Raw genomic sequence first — 17,420 nt, forward strand, 5'->3', positions numbered from 1 at the left:
GTGCAGTGACCATTTTCTTGCATTTATTTTGTCTCCAGTATTGATTGTTAATGTCAGATTCTGAGAGAGGAAATTACATCTCAAAGAGCATTAACTTTTAAACATTTTGGACACATACACCAAACTGCTTTCTGAAAAGGCTGAAAACTTATCATTCCAGTCTTAAGAATGTTTAGGCTCATTTGGATTGCTCTATCTGGTGGCTGATTGCCTCCCGTTGGAGGAGACTTTTCTGGAACCGTCTCTACCATCCTCTCCAGCTGGGTAAACAGTAGCTAGGCTGATTGTTATTGTTGCTTTGCTTTTCCCTACAGTTTCCCCACCTGTATGATGCACTCCAGCCACTGTCTGCTTCATATAGTGGATGGTCTTCTTCCTCTTGAACACTGGCCTCCCTTGAGCCCAGGATGCACCCAGCCAGTTGGAATTTCTGTACTTGGAGACCTCAGGAATGCAGCCTGCTGGAAATGAGGCTAAATTAGTTCTTCCAAAGAAAATGCCCATTTGGAAAATGACTTCCCATGTCTGTGCAGCCACGGGCTTGCCTTTCCAGGGAGACTTGTCAGAATGCGTTGTGCTTGGCGGCAAATGAAAGCCGAGTGGTTTATTACCACTATTAGTGATTATTTGTATGGGGCCGTAGGTGTACACAGCACCTTACAATGCCCAGAGGAAACTTGAACAGGGGCAATGTTTCTGCCCTCAAGGGACATCCTGCCTTGGCTGATGGTGAGACTAGGTGCCCACAGGAAGTGGACGGACTGGCACAGAGCAGAACTGTCTGAATGACGGGGAAGAACAAGCTGGGAGAAGGAGCAAAGAAGGATTTCTCACATGCCTCTGTGTGCCCAGTATTTAAGAGACATGATCTTGTTTAATCTGCTAAATAATCCTAGGATTTAGGGATTTTATTTCCATTTTCAAGTGAAAGGATCGAAGTTGAGGCTGAATGCTCTTTCTCCCACATTTTCTTAGCCTTTCCCCACTGTGTGCAGGTGAAGATACCAGTGTGGATAGATTATTTGGGTGAGAATTGCAGGAGACAATAGAATGGGCAAAAAGGGGGCTACAAAGAAGGGACTGAGGTTGGTTTGTTTTTTTTTTTTAATGGATTCTGTGCTCTTTACACTAGAATCCTGCCTGACTTGCCAGTTGGGGCGAGCACCTGTGGTTTGGAATCCAGCAGACCTGGGTTCAAGATCGTCTGTAACCCAGGAGCCTGGGATGAGTCATTTCTCTTTCCCGCTGCACATAGGGCAAAGAGCCACTGCGCAGTTGGTGGTTCATGTGGGGATTAAAGAAAATAACATACGTGCATTGGCTGATGCAAAGGTGTTGATAATTGTTGACCCACCACCAGAAAGAACTGAGCAGGAATGAGGGGTGGGGGAGGTATGATGGCTACTGTCATCCACGAGGAAGATTAAAAGGGTTAATACAAGTAACAGACTGGTGCCTGCTATGGGGTAAGCTCTCCATACATTTCTGCTGTTATTATTATCTTATTCCTCTTGACTTTAGGTTGGATCAGAAGGCCATATAAAATGAATCAGTTGGGGCACCTGGGTGGCTCAGTGGGTTAAAGCCTCTGCCTTCGGCTCGGGCCATGATCCCAGGGTCCTGGGATCGAGCCCCACATCGGTCTCTCTGCTTCCCCCTCTCTCTCTGCCTGCCTCTCTGCCTACTTGTGATCTCTCTCTCTCTGTCAAATAAATAAATAAAATCTTTAAAAAAAAAAAAGAATCAGTTATTCATTAGGTGGGTGGGGAAAGTAGAGGCCACAATGAGGAATGCCTGATCCCCTAGTAAGGAGGGGGAAGACCAGTATTTTCTGTTCTACTTCTGGGCACAGGTCGATGACTGGTGTTGCCCATTCTTGAGATAACACCTGTGTTAAGAACGTGATCTGCCAAGGTGGGGAGGGGGGCAGGAGGGAATTGTGACTTATCATCATGGAAGAACCCTGAATTTGGGATTGCCCTAGCTGTGAAGATTATATCCTAACCTCACTGAGATGTTGTTAGCTTGAACCCTAGGGTGTGTGTATATATACACACGCACATACACTATATGTATGTGTGTGTGTGTGTGTATATATATATATATATATATATATGCAGGTATATGTTAAATAGTATTATTTATTGATTTATTATTAACATTTACAAGAGAGAAGAGGGATAGGCACATATTTAGCCTTTGCACATGCTGTTCCCTGCATGGAATCCCCAACCCCCACCCCAGCCCCTGCTTTTTCAATGAACAAATATGTATGTGTGTGTACTATAGGCCCCACACCACGGTGTTGACCCGATCCTTGCCTCCTAGAGTTAACTTTAAATAGTAATGCAGGTACCATCTACTTCCCAGGTTCTGTGCAAGCTTTCCCTTAAACAGAATAGGAACCCAAAGACTTTCCTTGGGGTTTTGATGAAGTCTGAGACCAAACACATAGGTCCATTGCCTCTTGCCACTCCTGGGCTCTATAACTTCTCCTATTAATTGGAGGGTCAACTTGAAGCTCACTTTTTCAGGAAGATGCCTTTTGATTGTCCCTGCCAGAGGTCAGGTCCCCTGTTTCCTTAACATCTTGGACTTCTCCCTCTTTCAACTCATCAAGATTTGCAATTATTTGTCATGTCATTTAATAACCACTCCCTTCACTAGATTGCCAAGTCCAAGAGGGCAGGGGCTGTGTCTTTTCTCACTTCCATATCCCTTGGCAACAACTGCATAGCAAGCAGTGAGTCCTCAATAGAACCTTGCTGAATGAGGAAATGAACAGAAAAGAAAGCATTCTGAGGACGATCATTTGAAATAACTGAACACATACATTAATAACCTCGTCTTTCTCCCTGCTTGAGCAGCAGAGATGAGAAAGTAGTGCTTTGGCAAACCAGATTGAACTCAGCCTTTTGGGGCCAAACCAAGAAGGGGGATAATTATTTTTTATTTTTCTCATCCGCTTCTTGGTGCTGGAGGTGCCGGAGGCAGCCGAACTGTGGGCTTTGCTGAGTCCACAAGGGAAGCCCCTGAGGGTCTCTCTGCTGGAGGCCCAGCCTCCGCCTGCCAGATCTCTACCTCTGCCTGGGGTTTTATCCACTCTTTCATGTCTGGCTCCTTCCCCTTCACTTGAAAATCTGTCTCCTTGTTTTCTGGAAAGTGCCTTGTTTCTCCCAGGAGGCCCAGGGCTGTCTCCACTCAGGGGCTGGAGACCTTGGGCTGGACTTGCCAGCGACCCAGGCCAGGCCCCCTGCCCCTACCCCAGACCCCAGCGTGGCCTGGATTTCTTTCCTCAGAAGCTGTGCTAGCTGGGCTGGGTGGGATCCGGCAACAGTTCCCACCAAACTCCCAAGCTGACTGCAGACATTTGTGCTGTCAACAGAATTGCAAAAAATGCAATTCGTGTTGTTAATGAGCAGCTTGTTTGGGTAAACAAACCAGGTGAGGTGAAAAAAGCGATGCTCTCCAGTAGGAAACACAAGTGAACATTAGCCAGATGGAGAGTCGTGCTTCCACACACTTCCTTTTCGGTAAGGCTCTGGGTGGTTGGAAAGGACATTGCCCACTCTGTTTGGGAGCTGGGACTCCTTACACTTCTGCCTGGCCTGGATTTCCTCCCGAGGGAGAAGAGCCACCTTGTCCCCGGCTCTACCCTCAGCCTGGCACTGTGCCTCATGCCAGACCTTTATCTGCTTTATTATTCGTTCTCAAGCACCATGGAAGCTGGCTGTTATGAAACCCATTTCACAGCTGGGGAAACTGAGACTCCAACAGGAGGAAGAGACTTGCCCAAAGTCAGGGTGGTGGATTTGAACCTGGATCACCCTGACTCTTCAAGTCTCTGATCTGCCTCTCTCTCATGTAATTCTCCTTGCCCTCCTCCCCTCCTGCCCAGCCCCTCAGTCTAATGGAGGTTCCCGTGACTGCCACTCCCTCAGACTGTGAGGCTAAAGAAAGTTTTAGCTTCCCACAGTGAGGGGGCCCCCATCTGTCTAGTCAGGATGGCATGGCTTTCTGAAATTTGTGCAGGTGGATCTCGGACCAGCTTCCCCATGATGAGAAAGAGTGTGAGTGTGTATGTGTGTGCGTGGGGTGTGTGTGTGTGTGTATGTGTATGTGTGTGTGCACAAGCATGCGGGAATGTGTACATTTACCCACCCATTCCAAGAGGAACTGTCTTGCCCTTGGAAAATCAATAACTTAGGGGCATTCACAGTCCTGTCTTTATAAACTGACTACATATTCTGTTTTGTTAGACTCAGATCATTTAGGAAAAAATACACACACACACACACACACAGATATGGCTATATTTTACAAACATGAATGATCTGGGTGATTGCAGTGGCTCGATCTTTTCCCCATATAGACAGGGCCAGGAAGAGGGAGGTTCAGGGTACAGACTCAAGTCCACATATGTTTTTGAATTTCTTTCTACATTGCTCAAGGAAAAAAAAAAGCCATATTACATTCATATGTTATAATGCCATGAGTTATTTTCTCCTTAGCATTCAAGGGTAAAGAGTCCATTAAGCTGTCATCAGCCACATTACCAGCAGGAGAATTCGGGGCAGACAGTTTGGCTTTAGCTGCCCGGAGCTGCCCCAGGATGCACACTCTGTGGTGTCCGTGTGTGCGTTGCCCTAGAAGCAGAAATCAATTACTTCCACTGCTATTAGAGAGATGATCTGGTTGGGGAGGCTTGCTGTGAATGCAGCCACCGTTCATTACTGAGCTCTTTATACGTATTATATCTTTTTTACTCCAGGAAAACCGAGGCTTGGGGAGAGAAAGAAACTGTCAGAGAACCAGAGCGTGGCACATGCTGGGGTCTAAGCCATCCCCTGCTTGGCTGCAGAACCCCCGTACTTAATCACTAGGCTGTCCTGCCTCTCCTGCGAATGTTGGTGATTTACTCCATTCATACCGCCTATGTCACGGAAGCTCTCAGCTTCTGAGGGGCCCCATGTTACATGCCAGGCTCCATGGGTTGTCTCATTTAATTCTCACCAGAATTCTGTAAGGCCAGCGCTCCTATAAACTCAGTGGAACAGCCCAGGAGACCAGCTCTCAGGGCAGTGGGGAGGGACTTGCGGGAAGTCGACCAGCTCAAATGTGGTGGGAGTGTGTGGATGAGGGGAGTTTGTTTCCCCGCTCTGCTATGCTGCCATCCAGCTAGGGACACAAGCTTAGAAGCAGAAGGGTTTCAACAGGCAGCTCCCTTTTCTGCATTCCAGTGAGTTTTCATGGAAGGAAAGGAGCAGCTCAGCTCCTTCCCTCATGTAAGTGGGAGCTTTTTCTTTGAATGAACTGATAACGTTCAAAAGGCAAAAGGCAAAAAAAAAAAAAAAAAAAAAGGTATGCATATTAGCCAATGAGGATGCTGTTCTGGATATTTTTAGCTGAGCTAAGACAGAAAGAGGGTGAGAGAATGGAGTATGGTTGAAGTTATCTTGGAAGAAGAGGCAGCTTGGGAATCAGATGGCCCTTGAGCTCTTCTATGAGCTCTCATTGCTTTTGGCTGGGAGACTGTGGGCAAATCACCTTCCCTCCTGGAAAATGTGTATTCATAGTACCAACCTCTCTGGGGTATTTATTACAAAGATTGGGAATGATGTGGTCAGTGGTCACCAATTGTCCCTATGATCATAATAACGCATTTATCAAGTGCTTATTGTTCCTGGGTCCTCAGTGTTTATGGATGTAATAATTTTATCCTCATCACCATACTGTGAAGTGAGTACTAACAGTATTTTCACTCTCCAGATGAGGAAACTAAGTTAAGGTTACATAATTTGCACTAACAGGGCCAGAATCCAACCCCAGGCAATGTGTGCCCTAACTACCATGTGATGCTCCCGCTATCATTTCTTTCTTTCTTTCCTTTTTTTAAAATTTGACACAGACCGAGAGAGCACAAGCAGGGAAAGTGGCAGACAGAGGGAGAAAGAGAAGCAGGCTCGCTGCTGAGAAGAGAAACCGATTTAGGCCTCCATCCCAAGACTCCGGCCGGGATCATGACCTGAGCTGAAGGCAAATGCTTAACTGACAGAGCCACCCAGGTGCCCCTCCCCCATCACTTCTAAAGAGACAGGATTTTCACTTCTGGGAGCAGAGATCACAGATTTAGGAGGTAGAATCTCCTTTGAGGCCCTCAGAAAGCTACCTACAAATTAAAAACAACACCATCATTGAATGGAGTCAGAGGATCTTCTCTTCAAGATCATGGCCACTCTGACCAATGAAAACTCTGGTCAGGCTAAGAGGTTAGAGAACAGGGGTCTTAATCTTTACTCAGATGCTAGGCAGGTCATCACTGTCACTCATTTTGTGGGCCCTGATTTGGGAAATGGGAGGTATTTTGGGATGGAAGTTTAAAAATTCAACTGATTTTCTGCTCACAACCAAAACACTAAAATGATTAGGGGAGGTATTAGTTTAGGAGAAAGGGTAGTTGGTTGAAATAAATAGGGAAAAATAATATACAATATATATAGTAATAATATATATAAATGCATATGGGGAAAAAAGTGTTAAAAAAGGAAAACTGGTAAGAGAGTCCAAGAGTACAACTGGGCCCAGTCCCGTAAACTCTCCAGCTCAGTTCAGAAAGTGTAGAGGTACGTGGTTGCCATCTTCAACATGGAATAGAGGAACAGGGCTGTACCTCTGGAGTTTAGGCCTGAGTCTTGCCAGAAGCCTGGGTCAATCAGGTGGAAACGGGAGCAGCTCTAGGACCAAGAGGTCCTAGAAGTCCTGACAAGGAGGATTAACACCCAATCTGGCCTGAGAAGCACCAAGGTCAGGGCTGGGCAGACAATCTACATGTCAAATACTCAAGCTGCACAGAGGGAGAATGTGGAAGAACACATTGCAAGGTAATGAGCTAGACAGCCCAGAGATTAGAGGACCAGGGGCAAGGCAAGAGTCTTAGAAGCAAGTTCAAGATCACAGAGGTGCTTTTGCAGGTGTCCAGCACGAGACATCAGGAGTAAGCAAGGTGGCTGAGGGGAGCACACCAGGCCAGACCCTGCACTGTGTCTCATCTACTGACTGTCTCGTTTATAGATGTATCCTTAGCACAGGCATGGGGACCACGCACACAGTAAGCTCACTAGGAATGTTTGCTGAAAGCTACACTGCAGGGGTGGAGGAGAGGGATGGGTCTCAGCTGGGAGCAGGAAGCAGTCCTTAACACAGGACCTGGCACGTAGGAGGAATTTGGTACATGAGTGAATGGTTTGTTGATGACACCTCCCTTGGGTCTCCAAGTACTAACAAAGCTCAGCCACATACCCTGACTATTTCAGAAAGCCAGCAGGTGGAATGCAGGATCCGGAGCCGGAGGCTGGTGAATCTTGGGAGTGGAGCAGGTGGCCTGCTGGGGCTCTGTCGGTACTAATGGGAATTCAATCCTTATTGGCATCTGGGTAAGGCTTAAATCAGTAGTTCCCTACCTGATTGTGGCTCTACATCACTTGCAGAACTTGTTAAAACACAGAGCCTCTGATTTCACTTCTGAATGAGAATTTCCCGGACCAGAACTCCGGACTCCTTATTACAAACAAGTATCACAGGTGGTACTGACGCCCATAGCTAATTATAGGAATCAAAGCCTTAAATCATCAGTTCTCTTTGACCTTCCTTAGAATTTGTCTTTTGTTGGGGGTTCGTTATCAAGAAGACAACTATATAACAGCACACATTGAGCCATTACTAAATGCAAGGCTAATCTATGTACTTCACACACATTAAGACATTCAGTTCTCACAATGACCTGAGGAAGAAGGTACTATTATCCCATTTTACAGATGAGGAAACTGAGTCTGAGAGAGGTTAGTGACTTGCTAGTTAGTGATTGGCTCCAGGGCCTATGTTCTTAGGTTCCACAAGAAAAGACTTAAGCACATCATTTCACATCCATGTAGAACTAGGAAAGGCCTACCAGGATTATGTGCGCTATTTATTCTTGTCTTTTAAAAAAATTTAAACAATGTTAAGTTATTAATGCCACTAAGAAAAATCATATATTTGATGAATTAATGAATTAATCAATGAAGGAAAACCACAGCAAGATAAAACACTGTATCTTAAGAAATAAATCCACAAGTGGGAGCTAGGGCAACTGAGCTGAGGTCTGGCTCCACTTTCTAGCTGTTTCATCTCAGGGAAGTTACTTAAGCCAGCTGTGTATCCTCAAGCAAGGACAATGGTTCTCCCTGATTACTGAGCAGTTGGAAAGATATAAACTATTAAGTATTTACAAGGTAGTACTATTAAACTATAGTAAGATAATGCACCATATAATCAGAGAGCAGGTGAGCCTTCTGGCTGAGCTTACTGATACAGGACAGGTTCAAGCACCTTTAGCCCTCAAAAGAAGGTAAAGACCCTAGGATAGCTAAATGGTTCAGGGGGTTAAGCCTCCGACTCTTGATTTTGGCTCAGGTCATGCATGACCTTAGGATCTTGAGATCAAGCCTTCTCTCAGGCTTCACGCTTAAGATTCTCCCTCTCCCTCTCCCTCTGTCCCCTCCCCCCACCTACCACTCACAGGCATGCTTGCTGTCTCTCTCAAAAAATTAAATAAAATTTCTAAAATAAAAAAGAAGATAAAGAACTTTACCTTACATCATATATAAAAATGAACTCAAAATGGATCAAAGACCTGGATGTAAGAGCTGAAACTATAAAACTCATAGAAAAAAACATAGGAGAAAGCTTTGTGACATTGGTTTGGAAAATAATTTCTTGGATATGACACTAAAGCTACATGCGACAAAAGGAAAAATAGGTAAATTGGACTACATCACAATTTAAAATTTTTCTGCATCAAAGGATACTATCAACAGAGTGAAAAGGCAATCTTGCAGAGCGGGAGACTTTATTTGCAAATCACACATCTGACAAGAGGTTAGAATCCATAATATATAAATAACTCCTATAACTCAATGATAGCAACACAACAAACAACCTGATTTAAAAAATGAGCAAAGGACTTGAATCAATGTTTCTCCAAAGAAGATACACACATGGCCAGTCAGTGCACAAAAGGATGTTCAGCATCGCTATCTTTAAGGAAATGCAAATCAAAACCATAACGAGGGGATGCCTGGGTTACTCAGTCAGTTAAGCATCTGCCTTCAGCTCAGATCTTGATCCCAGGGTCCTGGGATCGAGTCTCACATCAGGGAGCCCACTTCTCCCTCTCTTCTTGCTCCTCCCCCCAGCTCAGGCTCTCTCTCTCTCTGTGCCAAAGAAATAAATTAATTAAAAACAAACAAACAAACACCACAATGAGACACCACCTCACACCCATGAGAATGACGACTATGAAGAAATAGAAACAGCAGGTGTTGGTGAGGATGTGGAGAAATTTGAACTCTCCCGCCTGCTGATGGAAGGTAAAATAGCACGGCCATGGGGCGCCTGGGTGGCTCAGTGGGTTAAAACCTCTGCCTTCAGCTCAGGTCATGATCCCAGGGTTCTGGGATCAAGCCCCACATCAGGCTCTCTGCTCCGCAGGGAGCCCGCTTCCTCCTCTTTCTCTGCCTGCCTCTCTGCCTACTTGTGATCTCTGTCTGTCAAATAAATAAAATCTTAAAAAAAAAAAAAATAGCATGACCATAATGGAACAGTACAGCGGCTCCTCAGACAATGAAAAATAGAACTATCCTATGATCTGGCAATTCTACTTCCGGGTATATACTCCAAAGAACTGAAAGCAGGTACTCAAGCAATATTTCTACATCCATGTTTATAGCAGCATTATTCATAACAGCCAAATAGGTGGAAGCAACCTGAGGGTCCGTGGACAGATGAACAGAGAGACAAAATGTAGTGCATACATACAGTGGAAAGGAAGGAGGATGGACACATACCTCAACAAGGATGAACCTTGGGGCACCTGGCTGACTCAGTAGAGCGTGGGACTCTTGGTCCTGGGGTCCTGAGTTCAAACTCCGGGTTAAGCACGGGACCCACTTAAACAAAATAAAACATGGATGAAGCTTGGGGATATTATGCTAAATGAAGTAAACCAGTCATAAAAGGATAAATACTGTATGATTCCACTTACACGAGGTTCCTAAAGTAGTCTGACTCATAGTAACAGAAAGCCTCTGGTGGTTGTCAGGGGCTGGCGGGGCGAAGAATGGGGAGTCATTGCTTAATGGGTACAGAGTTTCAGTTTGGGGAGATTTGAAAAAAAGTTCTGGAGATGGAGGGTGGCAATGGTAGAAAAATATTCTGAATACAGTTAATGCCATTGAATGTATATTTAAACATGGCAACAGTGGTAAGTTTTATGTTATGTGTGTTTTATTACAAGTTTAAAAAGAAAATAGGGGCTCCTGGGTGCCTCAGAGGGTTAAGCCTACTGCCTTCTGATTTCAGGGTCCTGGGATGGAGACTTGCATTGGGGTTTCTGCTCAGCCGGGAGCCTGCTTTCTCTCTGCCTGCCTCCCTGCCTACTTGTGATCTCTCTCTCTGTCAAATAAAGAAATAAAATCTTTCAAAAAATGAAAGGAAAATATAAAACATAGAAGGTAAAGAAATTTATTAATTTAATACAATAAGTTCAAATTTAAGGAAGAAAGCATTTCCCAAATCTTGTTCTGAGACTTACTTTTTTTAAAAAAAGATTTTATTTGTTCTTTTTAAAGATTTTCATTTTCTTTTAAAGATCTTATTTATTTGACAGAGAGGGGATACAAGCCGGGGGAGTGGGAGAGGGAGAAGGAGTCCCCCTGTTAAGCAGGGAGCCTGATGCAGGGCTAGATCCCAGAACCCTGGGATCATGACCTGAGCAGAAGGCTGACACCTAATGACTGAGTCACCTGGGCATCCCATGTTCTGTGGCTTATTATTTCTAGGAGAGGAGGCTCAAAATGAGGGTTTTGAGGTCATTTATTTATTCATTCAATAAACTTTTATTGATCACTGCCTTCCTGCCAGGCTCTGTACTAGATGTTGAGGTTTAGATATGGATAAGCCTGATGTGATTTCTGTCTTTATCAATCTGACAATTTAGCACAGTAATATTTCCACTTATTGAATTCTAAATGTATACAGCAGGATTCCTACATTCTTTATTTCATCTTCTTGAGGTGGCTATTATCATCCCCTTATTTAAAATGAGAAAACTAAGGCTCACAGAGTTTAAGAAACATTCTCCAAATTCACTCCATGAGCGCCTTGGATAGGCTTGATTCCACTGTCCATTCGCTTACTACTGGGAAGGCATATGCTCTCTTCCAAGGAGATCTACGGGGCACTTTGCTACATAAATGTCGATCAGATGCTCAGGGGAATAAACCTATCTAACTTTTTTTTTTTAAGGTTTTATCTATTTACCTGACAGAGATCACAAGTAGGCGGAGAGGCAGGCAGAGGGTGGGGGGCAGAGCAGGTTGCCAGCTGAGCAGAGAGCCCGATGGGAGGCTCGATCCCAGAACCCCAGGATCATGACCTGAGCCAAAGGCAGAGGCCTTAACCCATACTGAGCCACCCAGGTGCCCCAAACCTATCTAACTTGATGTGATTCTGCATATCCCAAACTTATTTCATTACATAACTCCTCCTTTTTTGGGTAAGGGCAGCAGCACCCCTATTAATGAACTGTGGATTCTTTCCGAAGAACATAGCCACAATGCCCAAGAGAATTATAAATGTACTTCCACACAAAAACTTGTATGTGGATGATCAAAGCAACATTATCCATCACAGCCAAAAAATGGAAACAACCTAAGCATTTACCACCAACAAAATGTGGCCCATCCACGCAATAGAGTGTTACACGGTAGTCAAAAAGAATGATGTGCTGACAGGCGGTACGACATGAATAAACTTTGAAAACGTTATAATAAGTGAAAGAAAGCAGGCAGAATGGCCACATGAGCATGTGTTTCCTCTTATATGAAATATCCAGAATAGGCAGTTGCATAGAGACAGAAAGATACATGGTTGCCAGGGTACAAGGGAGGGTGGGCAATGGGCAGAAAAGGTGAGTGAACACTAGTGGATACAGGGTTTCTTTTTGGGGTGATGAAGTGTTACGAAGTTAGGTAGTGATGATAGTTGTCCAACTTTGTGACTATATTTACAAGCATTGACTTGCACGTGTTAAAATGATGACTTTTATGGCATTTGAATTTAAAAAAATATATATATATGATCATGCCTAAGTGGACCAGGAACAACATACCACTGACCTGTGGGTCCTGCTGTTTCATACAGTATCGTTAATGAGATATTAGAGACCTTTGGGGCTGCTATCCTTCCCTCAATAGGTAACAGCTCTCAAAATCCTAAGCAGAAAAACCCAAACAGGTACAGAGAGTGAGGGCAAGCTTGGAAACAAGGAGCGTGAGTGTCTGCGCGGGTGGTATTGCACACACTGTGGGATTATTTATCGGCTAGGTATGCTTAGCCTATTTTGACAACAGGCCAGAAGGCAAAGTTCCTAAACCCCTCCTCATCACCGGAAGGTTTCAATCCCAACAACTGATTATCCCATGTACTTGGCAGAGATGCCTCCTTTTATTTGAATAACATCTGATTCATCTAGGTTTATAAAACTGAATTATAGAATTTTAGAACTGGAAAGGGCTTCTTTAAAAAAGGTTGTATTTATTTATTTGAGGGGGGAGGGGCTGAGGGAGAAGCAGACTCCCCACTGAGCAGGGAGCCCCCGGCAGGGTAATCCCAGGAGCCTGGGATCATGACCCGAGCCAAAGTCAGACACTGAAGCAACTGAGCCACCCTGGTACCCCTGAAAAGGGATTTGAAGAGGGATCATCTGGCCTGATTCTCTTACTTTCTATTTAGGGAGACTGAGACCCAGAGAAATACAGTGGCTTGCCCAAGGTGCTTGGCTGAGACTGCCAGTTGTTTTACAATATCTTTTCTCCCATTCTTTTTAAAAAAAGATTTTATTTATCGGGGAGAGAGAGCGCACACATGCACAAACAGGGGGAGTGGCAGGCAGAGGCAGAAGCAAGCTCCCTGCTGAGTAAGGACCTCATGTGGGACTCAATCCCAGGACCCTAGGATCATGACCTGAGCCAAAGGCAGACGCTTAACCCACTGAGCCCCCAGGTGTCCCTTTTTTTCTCCCTTTCTTCCTGGGAAATGACCCCCTTCAGCAATGCACATGATTGTCTGAAAAAAGGGCTATACTTCCTTAATGAGATGTGGTTGTATAACTAAGTTCTGGCCAATAGAATGTAAGTGGAAGTGGTGTGAGGAACTCCAGGGAAGTGTATTTAAAGATTAGCAGTTGGGATTGGGCATGACCCTCTTTCTTCCTGCTGGCTGGGTTGCAGATTAGAAGGCTAGAGTTCAAGCAGCTGTTCTGGACCACAAGGTAGAAGCTTATTGGGAGAATAACGGCACGGTAACATAGAATTCTAGGCCACCAACCCCAAAGAGTCTGATGGAAACAGAAGACAGGTATACTACCACAAAGCCAAATCACCCTTCCTGTCCTGTTTCTGTGCCTTCAAGTCTTATGGTATGATTTACCTGCCATACCAGCTCTGGAACATTCAGCTCCGGACCTTATGTGAAAGAGAAACTCTTTTTTTTCCTTTTCAGTCACTGTTTTTTCAAGCTTCTATCATTTACAGCTGAACTAAATTCTGACCCACAATGTAAACAATTACATTCTAGGTTGGAAACTCAGGTCTCCTGAATCTAAGTACAGGACTATTTATTATGAAGATTATTACTATTAATAAGAAAAGCAAAACTGTGCTAAGTTGTGCATATAATAGTTACTGTTAATTTTTGCATGCTTCCTATAAGCAGGTCACTGTTTAAATACTTTTAGGTGTCATGTACTCATTTAAGTTTCATGTCAACTCATTAAGATCTATGACCATAATTTCCATTTTACAGACAGAGAAACTGAGGCACACAGAGAGTGAATAACTTACCCAAGGGCACACATTTAGTCAGAGGTAGAGTTGAGATTCAACCATGAAGTATGGCTCCCGATCCTGGGCTCTTAACTCTTACATTATACCCTCTCCTATGAGGTGAGCTCCTCCCTATCCTCTCTAGCCATTTTACTGAGGAGGAAACTGAAGCAGGCAAGTTTCTAATCATTTCCTTTAAATTGCTTTGCTAGGCAGTGATGCAGTTAGCATTAGAAGTCAGTATCCTAACTCCCAGCTCAATGCTCTCTCCCCAGACCACCCTGCAGTCTCAGAGGCCACCTGGACAGATAGATAACCCCCCAAAACCACCTCCAGTCTCCCCCTCCAACACACACACACGTACACACACACACACACACACACACACGCACGCACACACCACCCAGCAGGCACCCAGACATTTTTGTGGCCAGCATGGCTACAACCTCCTTTGAAAAGGAGCCAGTTTTGCCCTCCACCAAATAACTTTGTTTTATTTATAGTCTCCTGCTCAGAGCTTTTGAACTGGCTGTTCATTCCAGGGAAGATCTTGATAACAACTGTTCTTTGGAGAGGGTTCATAGAAAACAAGGTGAATAAACACCACAGCGGCCCTGTCTGTCTAGCAGAGCTTTGCTCCTGGGGGTGTTTATAAGTCAGTGTTGGTGTCTGGGTGCAAAAGACTTGGAATTCAAAATGGTGGTTTGGATTTTCAATGTTTTTGCTTTAATTCAATAAAGTTCATTCTTTGCTTTCAACAATCTCAAGGCACAGGCAAAGGAGAGAAACTACCTTTATATGGAATGTAACTCCAAAAGAGGCAGTTCTTGTTTTCTTTGCTACCTGCTTAGCAGAGACCTAGGACTAGTTACTGTAGTGATTGAGGGGTGGGGAGACATCTCAGGAATTTACAAGGACTAAAATGGCAGAAGGAATGAATGGCATTTTAGAACAGAAAATCGTAAAAGAGGGACACCTAGGTGGCTCAGTGGGTTAAAGCCTCTGCCTTCAGCTCAGGTCATGATCCCAGGGTCCTGGGATCAAGCTCCACATCAGGCTCTCTGCTCTGCAGGGAGCCTGCTTCCTTCTCTCTCTCTGCCTACCTCTCTGCCTACTTGTGATCTCTGTCTGTCAAATAAATAAATAAAATCTTAAAAACAAAACAAAACAAAACAAAAACCACAAAACATCCCACTCTGACAACATCCTACTCCACAGTGAAGGTGGAGTAGACTGGGGTAGAACCGTAAGATCCAGTAATCTGCACTTAAAAAAAAAAAGAAAAGAAAAGAAAGAAAATTGTAAAAGAAGAGGAGGAAGAAGGAGAAGAAAGGATTATTTTCAAAAGTGGACCACGAACCTACTATGTCTTCTGACTTGTGGTCAAAGGTGCCATCCTACAGCGCAACTATGTCACATGTGTTTGGAATTATTCGGCCTGGATGCTAATCTCTGCTCCAGCAGTTGCAAGTTATGTAACCTTTCCTCTTTGTGAAATTGATGTGTGTGAGTTAGGGGGTTGGTGGTGGTGGACACACACAAGATGGTTGTGAGGCTTGGTGCTAACCCTGCAGGGGAGATAGTAGAGAACCAGCTGTGCCTGGTTCAGGGATAACATTCACTCACTCAGTGAATGGTGGGTCCTAAGGGCAGCCTTCTATATTGCTTTCTTTGTGATTCCTCCAGGCCTAGAGGAAATGATATTGGGGTATTCCTGAAGGTGAGCCCCAGGGAGGAGTGGAGGCAGGTAGCAGGTTGGTGCTTGACTCAAACACGTTCATTCGCGTAGAATTACTGGTCTCTATCAGGGACTATTACCATGACATGACTTGTCTGTATTGGGGCCCCTATAATGGCTTATATAGGGAGGCAGAAGTCCTCAAGGGTAGGGCAGAACAGAGCCACTAAAAGGGTAGTACGAAGCCTCCGGTGGTGCTCCTGTGGGTAGGAGAGGTCTCCTTAAAGATCTTTTCTTAGGTTTTTATTTGTCTATTTCAGAGAGAGCGAACGAGCAGTGCTGAGGGGCAGAGGGAGAGGGAGAGAAGCAGACTCCCTGCTGAGCAGGAAGGCTGATGTGGGGCTCCATCCCAGGACCGGGAGATCATGACTCGAGCCGAAGACAGACACTTACCCAACTGAGCCACCCAGGTGCTCCTCTCCTGAAAGATCTAAGGGAAAAGGAAGGGGCTTCTGTCAAACACCATGCTGGGGAAGTGTATAGTGTGATAGAGAAGAGGCTCCCTTAAGCCACAGTGGCTTAACATAAGTGGCTTCCTTACTGGAAGGTATGGATGGCATTTAAAAAAGGGAAAACTTGTGTTTTCCCGGAGGCCTGAGTGGGAGACATCTGAACGCTAAAGCTACTGGGCAGGAGGACTCATAACGTTGGAACGGGTGGAGGTTTCTTTAGGTGCTCTCGGGGGCCTCCATAGGATGAGGTGTATTCCCCACTCTCTGTAGGAAGAGGTAGGGGAACACGGTGGGTGGAAGTCCTCGGGGGACCTCGGGGAAACGGCTCGCCCAGCTCCGCGAGTCCCCCGCGGTGCTGAAGAGCCGCTCGCGTCCCCGACAGCCCTCAGGCGGCCCCGCCCCCCCGCGAGCGGACTACACTTCCCGGCAGCCCCCGCGGGTGGCGGCGGCGGCGGCGCGGGCAGAAGGAGGCGGTGGTGTGAGAGGCGGAGGGGGCGGTGCGCGCCGGGTACGCGCGCCGGCGACCATGGCGTTCGCCGGGCTGGAGCGAGTACATTAACCCCGGGAGGCGGCGGCGGCGGCGACGAGGGAGCGAACCTCGAGCGGGCGGGCCCAGCCTGAGGGAAGGGAGGAAGGGGCGGGGAGAGCGCCGGAGGGAGGCCGGTCGGCCGCGGGCGGGCGGGCTTGCAGCGCAGCGCCGAGCGGGGCCCGCGGGCCCATGAGGAGGCCCGGGGACCATGGGCTCCAGGATCAAGTGAGTGCGGCCGGGCGGAGCCGGGCCGGGCGCGGGGCGGCGAGGCCGGGAGAGGGCTGCAGGCCGCGGGCGGCGCGGGGGACTTGTTGCCGGGGCCTGAGGGGCGCCCCGCGTGCCGGCGTCACGCGGGGAGGGGGACGGTTGCCATGGCGATCCAGGGAGGCGCGGGGGCGGGGAGCGCGCGGGGTGGAAGGGCTCTGGTGGTCAGGTGTCCTCTCCTCACCTGAGGAGGTTTCAAGGTGGCCCCCTCCCCGGGATAACAGAACCTCTGAAAACGCTCACACAACTGTTGGGGGGAGGGTGAGAAATCTCCGGAAGCAACTCCCCAAATGGGTGTGTTTGGGGCACCCCTGAGAGTTGGGCAGGTCCTGAGAGGTCTGCTTACGGCCTGCGGACCCCACAGAAAGTCGCCTGAGGTCCTCGGAGGGGCCACTCCTGGATTTAAGGTCTGGATGGACTGAGGAGGAAGGCCCCTTTCTCTTTCCTCCTTTACCTCTTATCTGTGAAAGTCGCCACACAGCAAGGGCCAAAGGCTATGAAGAAAGATGCCTCTG

General features: G+C 46.3%; 1 protein-coding gene across 9 annotated transcripts in view; it reads left to right on the top strand.

Moving 5' to 3' along the window:
• The first annotated feature begins 16,784 nt into the window (after positions 1 to 16,784).
• DENND1A (DENN domain containing 1A) overlaps positions 16,785 to 17,420 on the top strand; it is a 495,826-nt gene continuing 495,190 nt past the window's right edge. For 3 of the 9 annotated variants that reach the window (XM_044264941.1, XM_044264942.1, XM_044264946.1), the window contains exon 1: positions 16,786 to 16,866. In XM_044264941.1, coding sequence (XP_044120876.1) covers positions 16,850 to 16,866 — 17 coding nt within the window. In that variant the 5' untranslated portion in view covers positions 16,786 to 16,849. Of the gene's footprint in view, positions 16,867 to 17,420 lie in introns of all 9 variants that reach the window. The other 6 variants (XM_044264943.1, XM_044264945.1, XM_044264947.1 and 3 more) reach the window with 3 other exon arrangements.

This window comes from Neovison vison, chromosome 9, assembly GCF_020171115.1.
Source record: "Neovison vison isolate M4711 chromosome 9, ASM_NN_V1, whole genome shotgun sequence".
Classification (NCBI taxonomy): Eukaryota; Metazoa; Chordata; class Mammalia; order Carnivora; family Mustelidae; genus Neogale; species Neogale vison.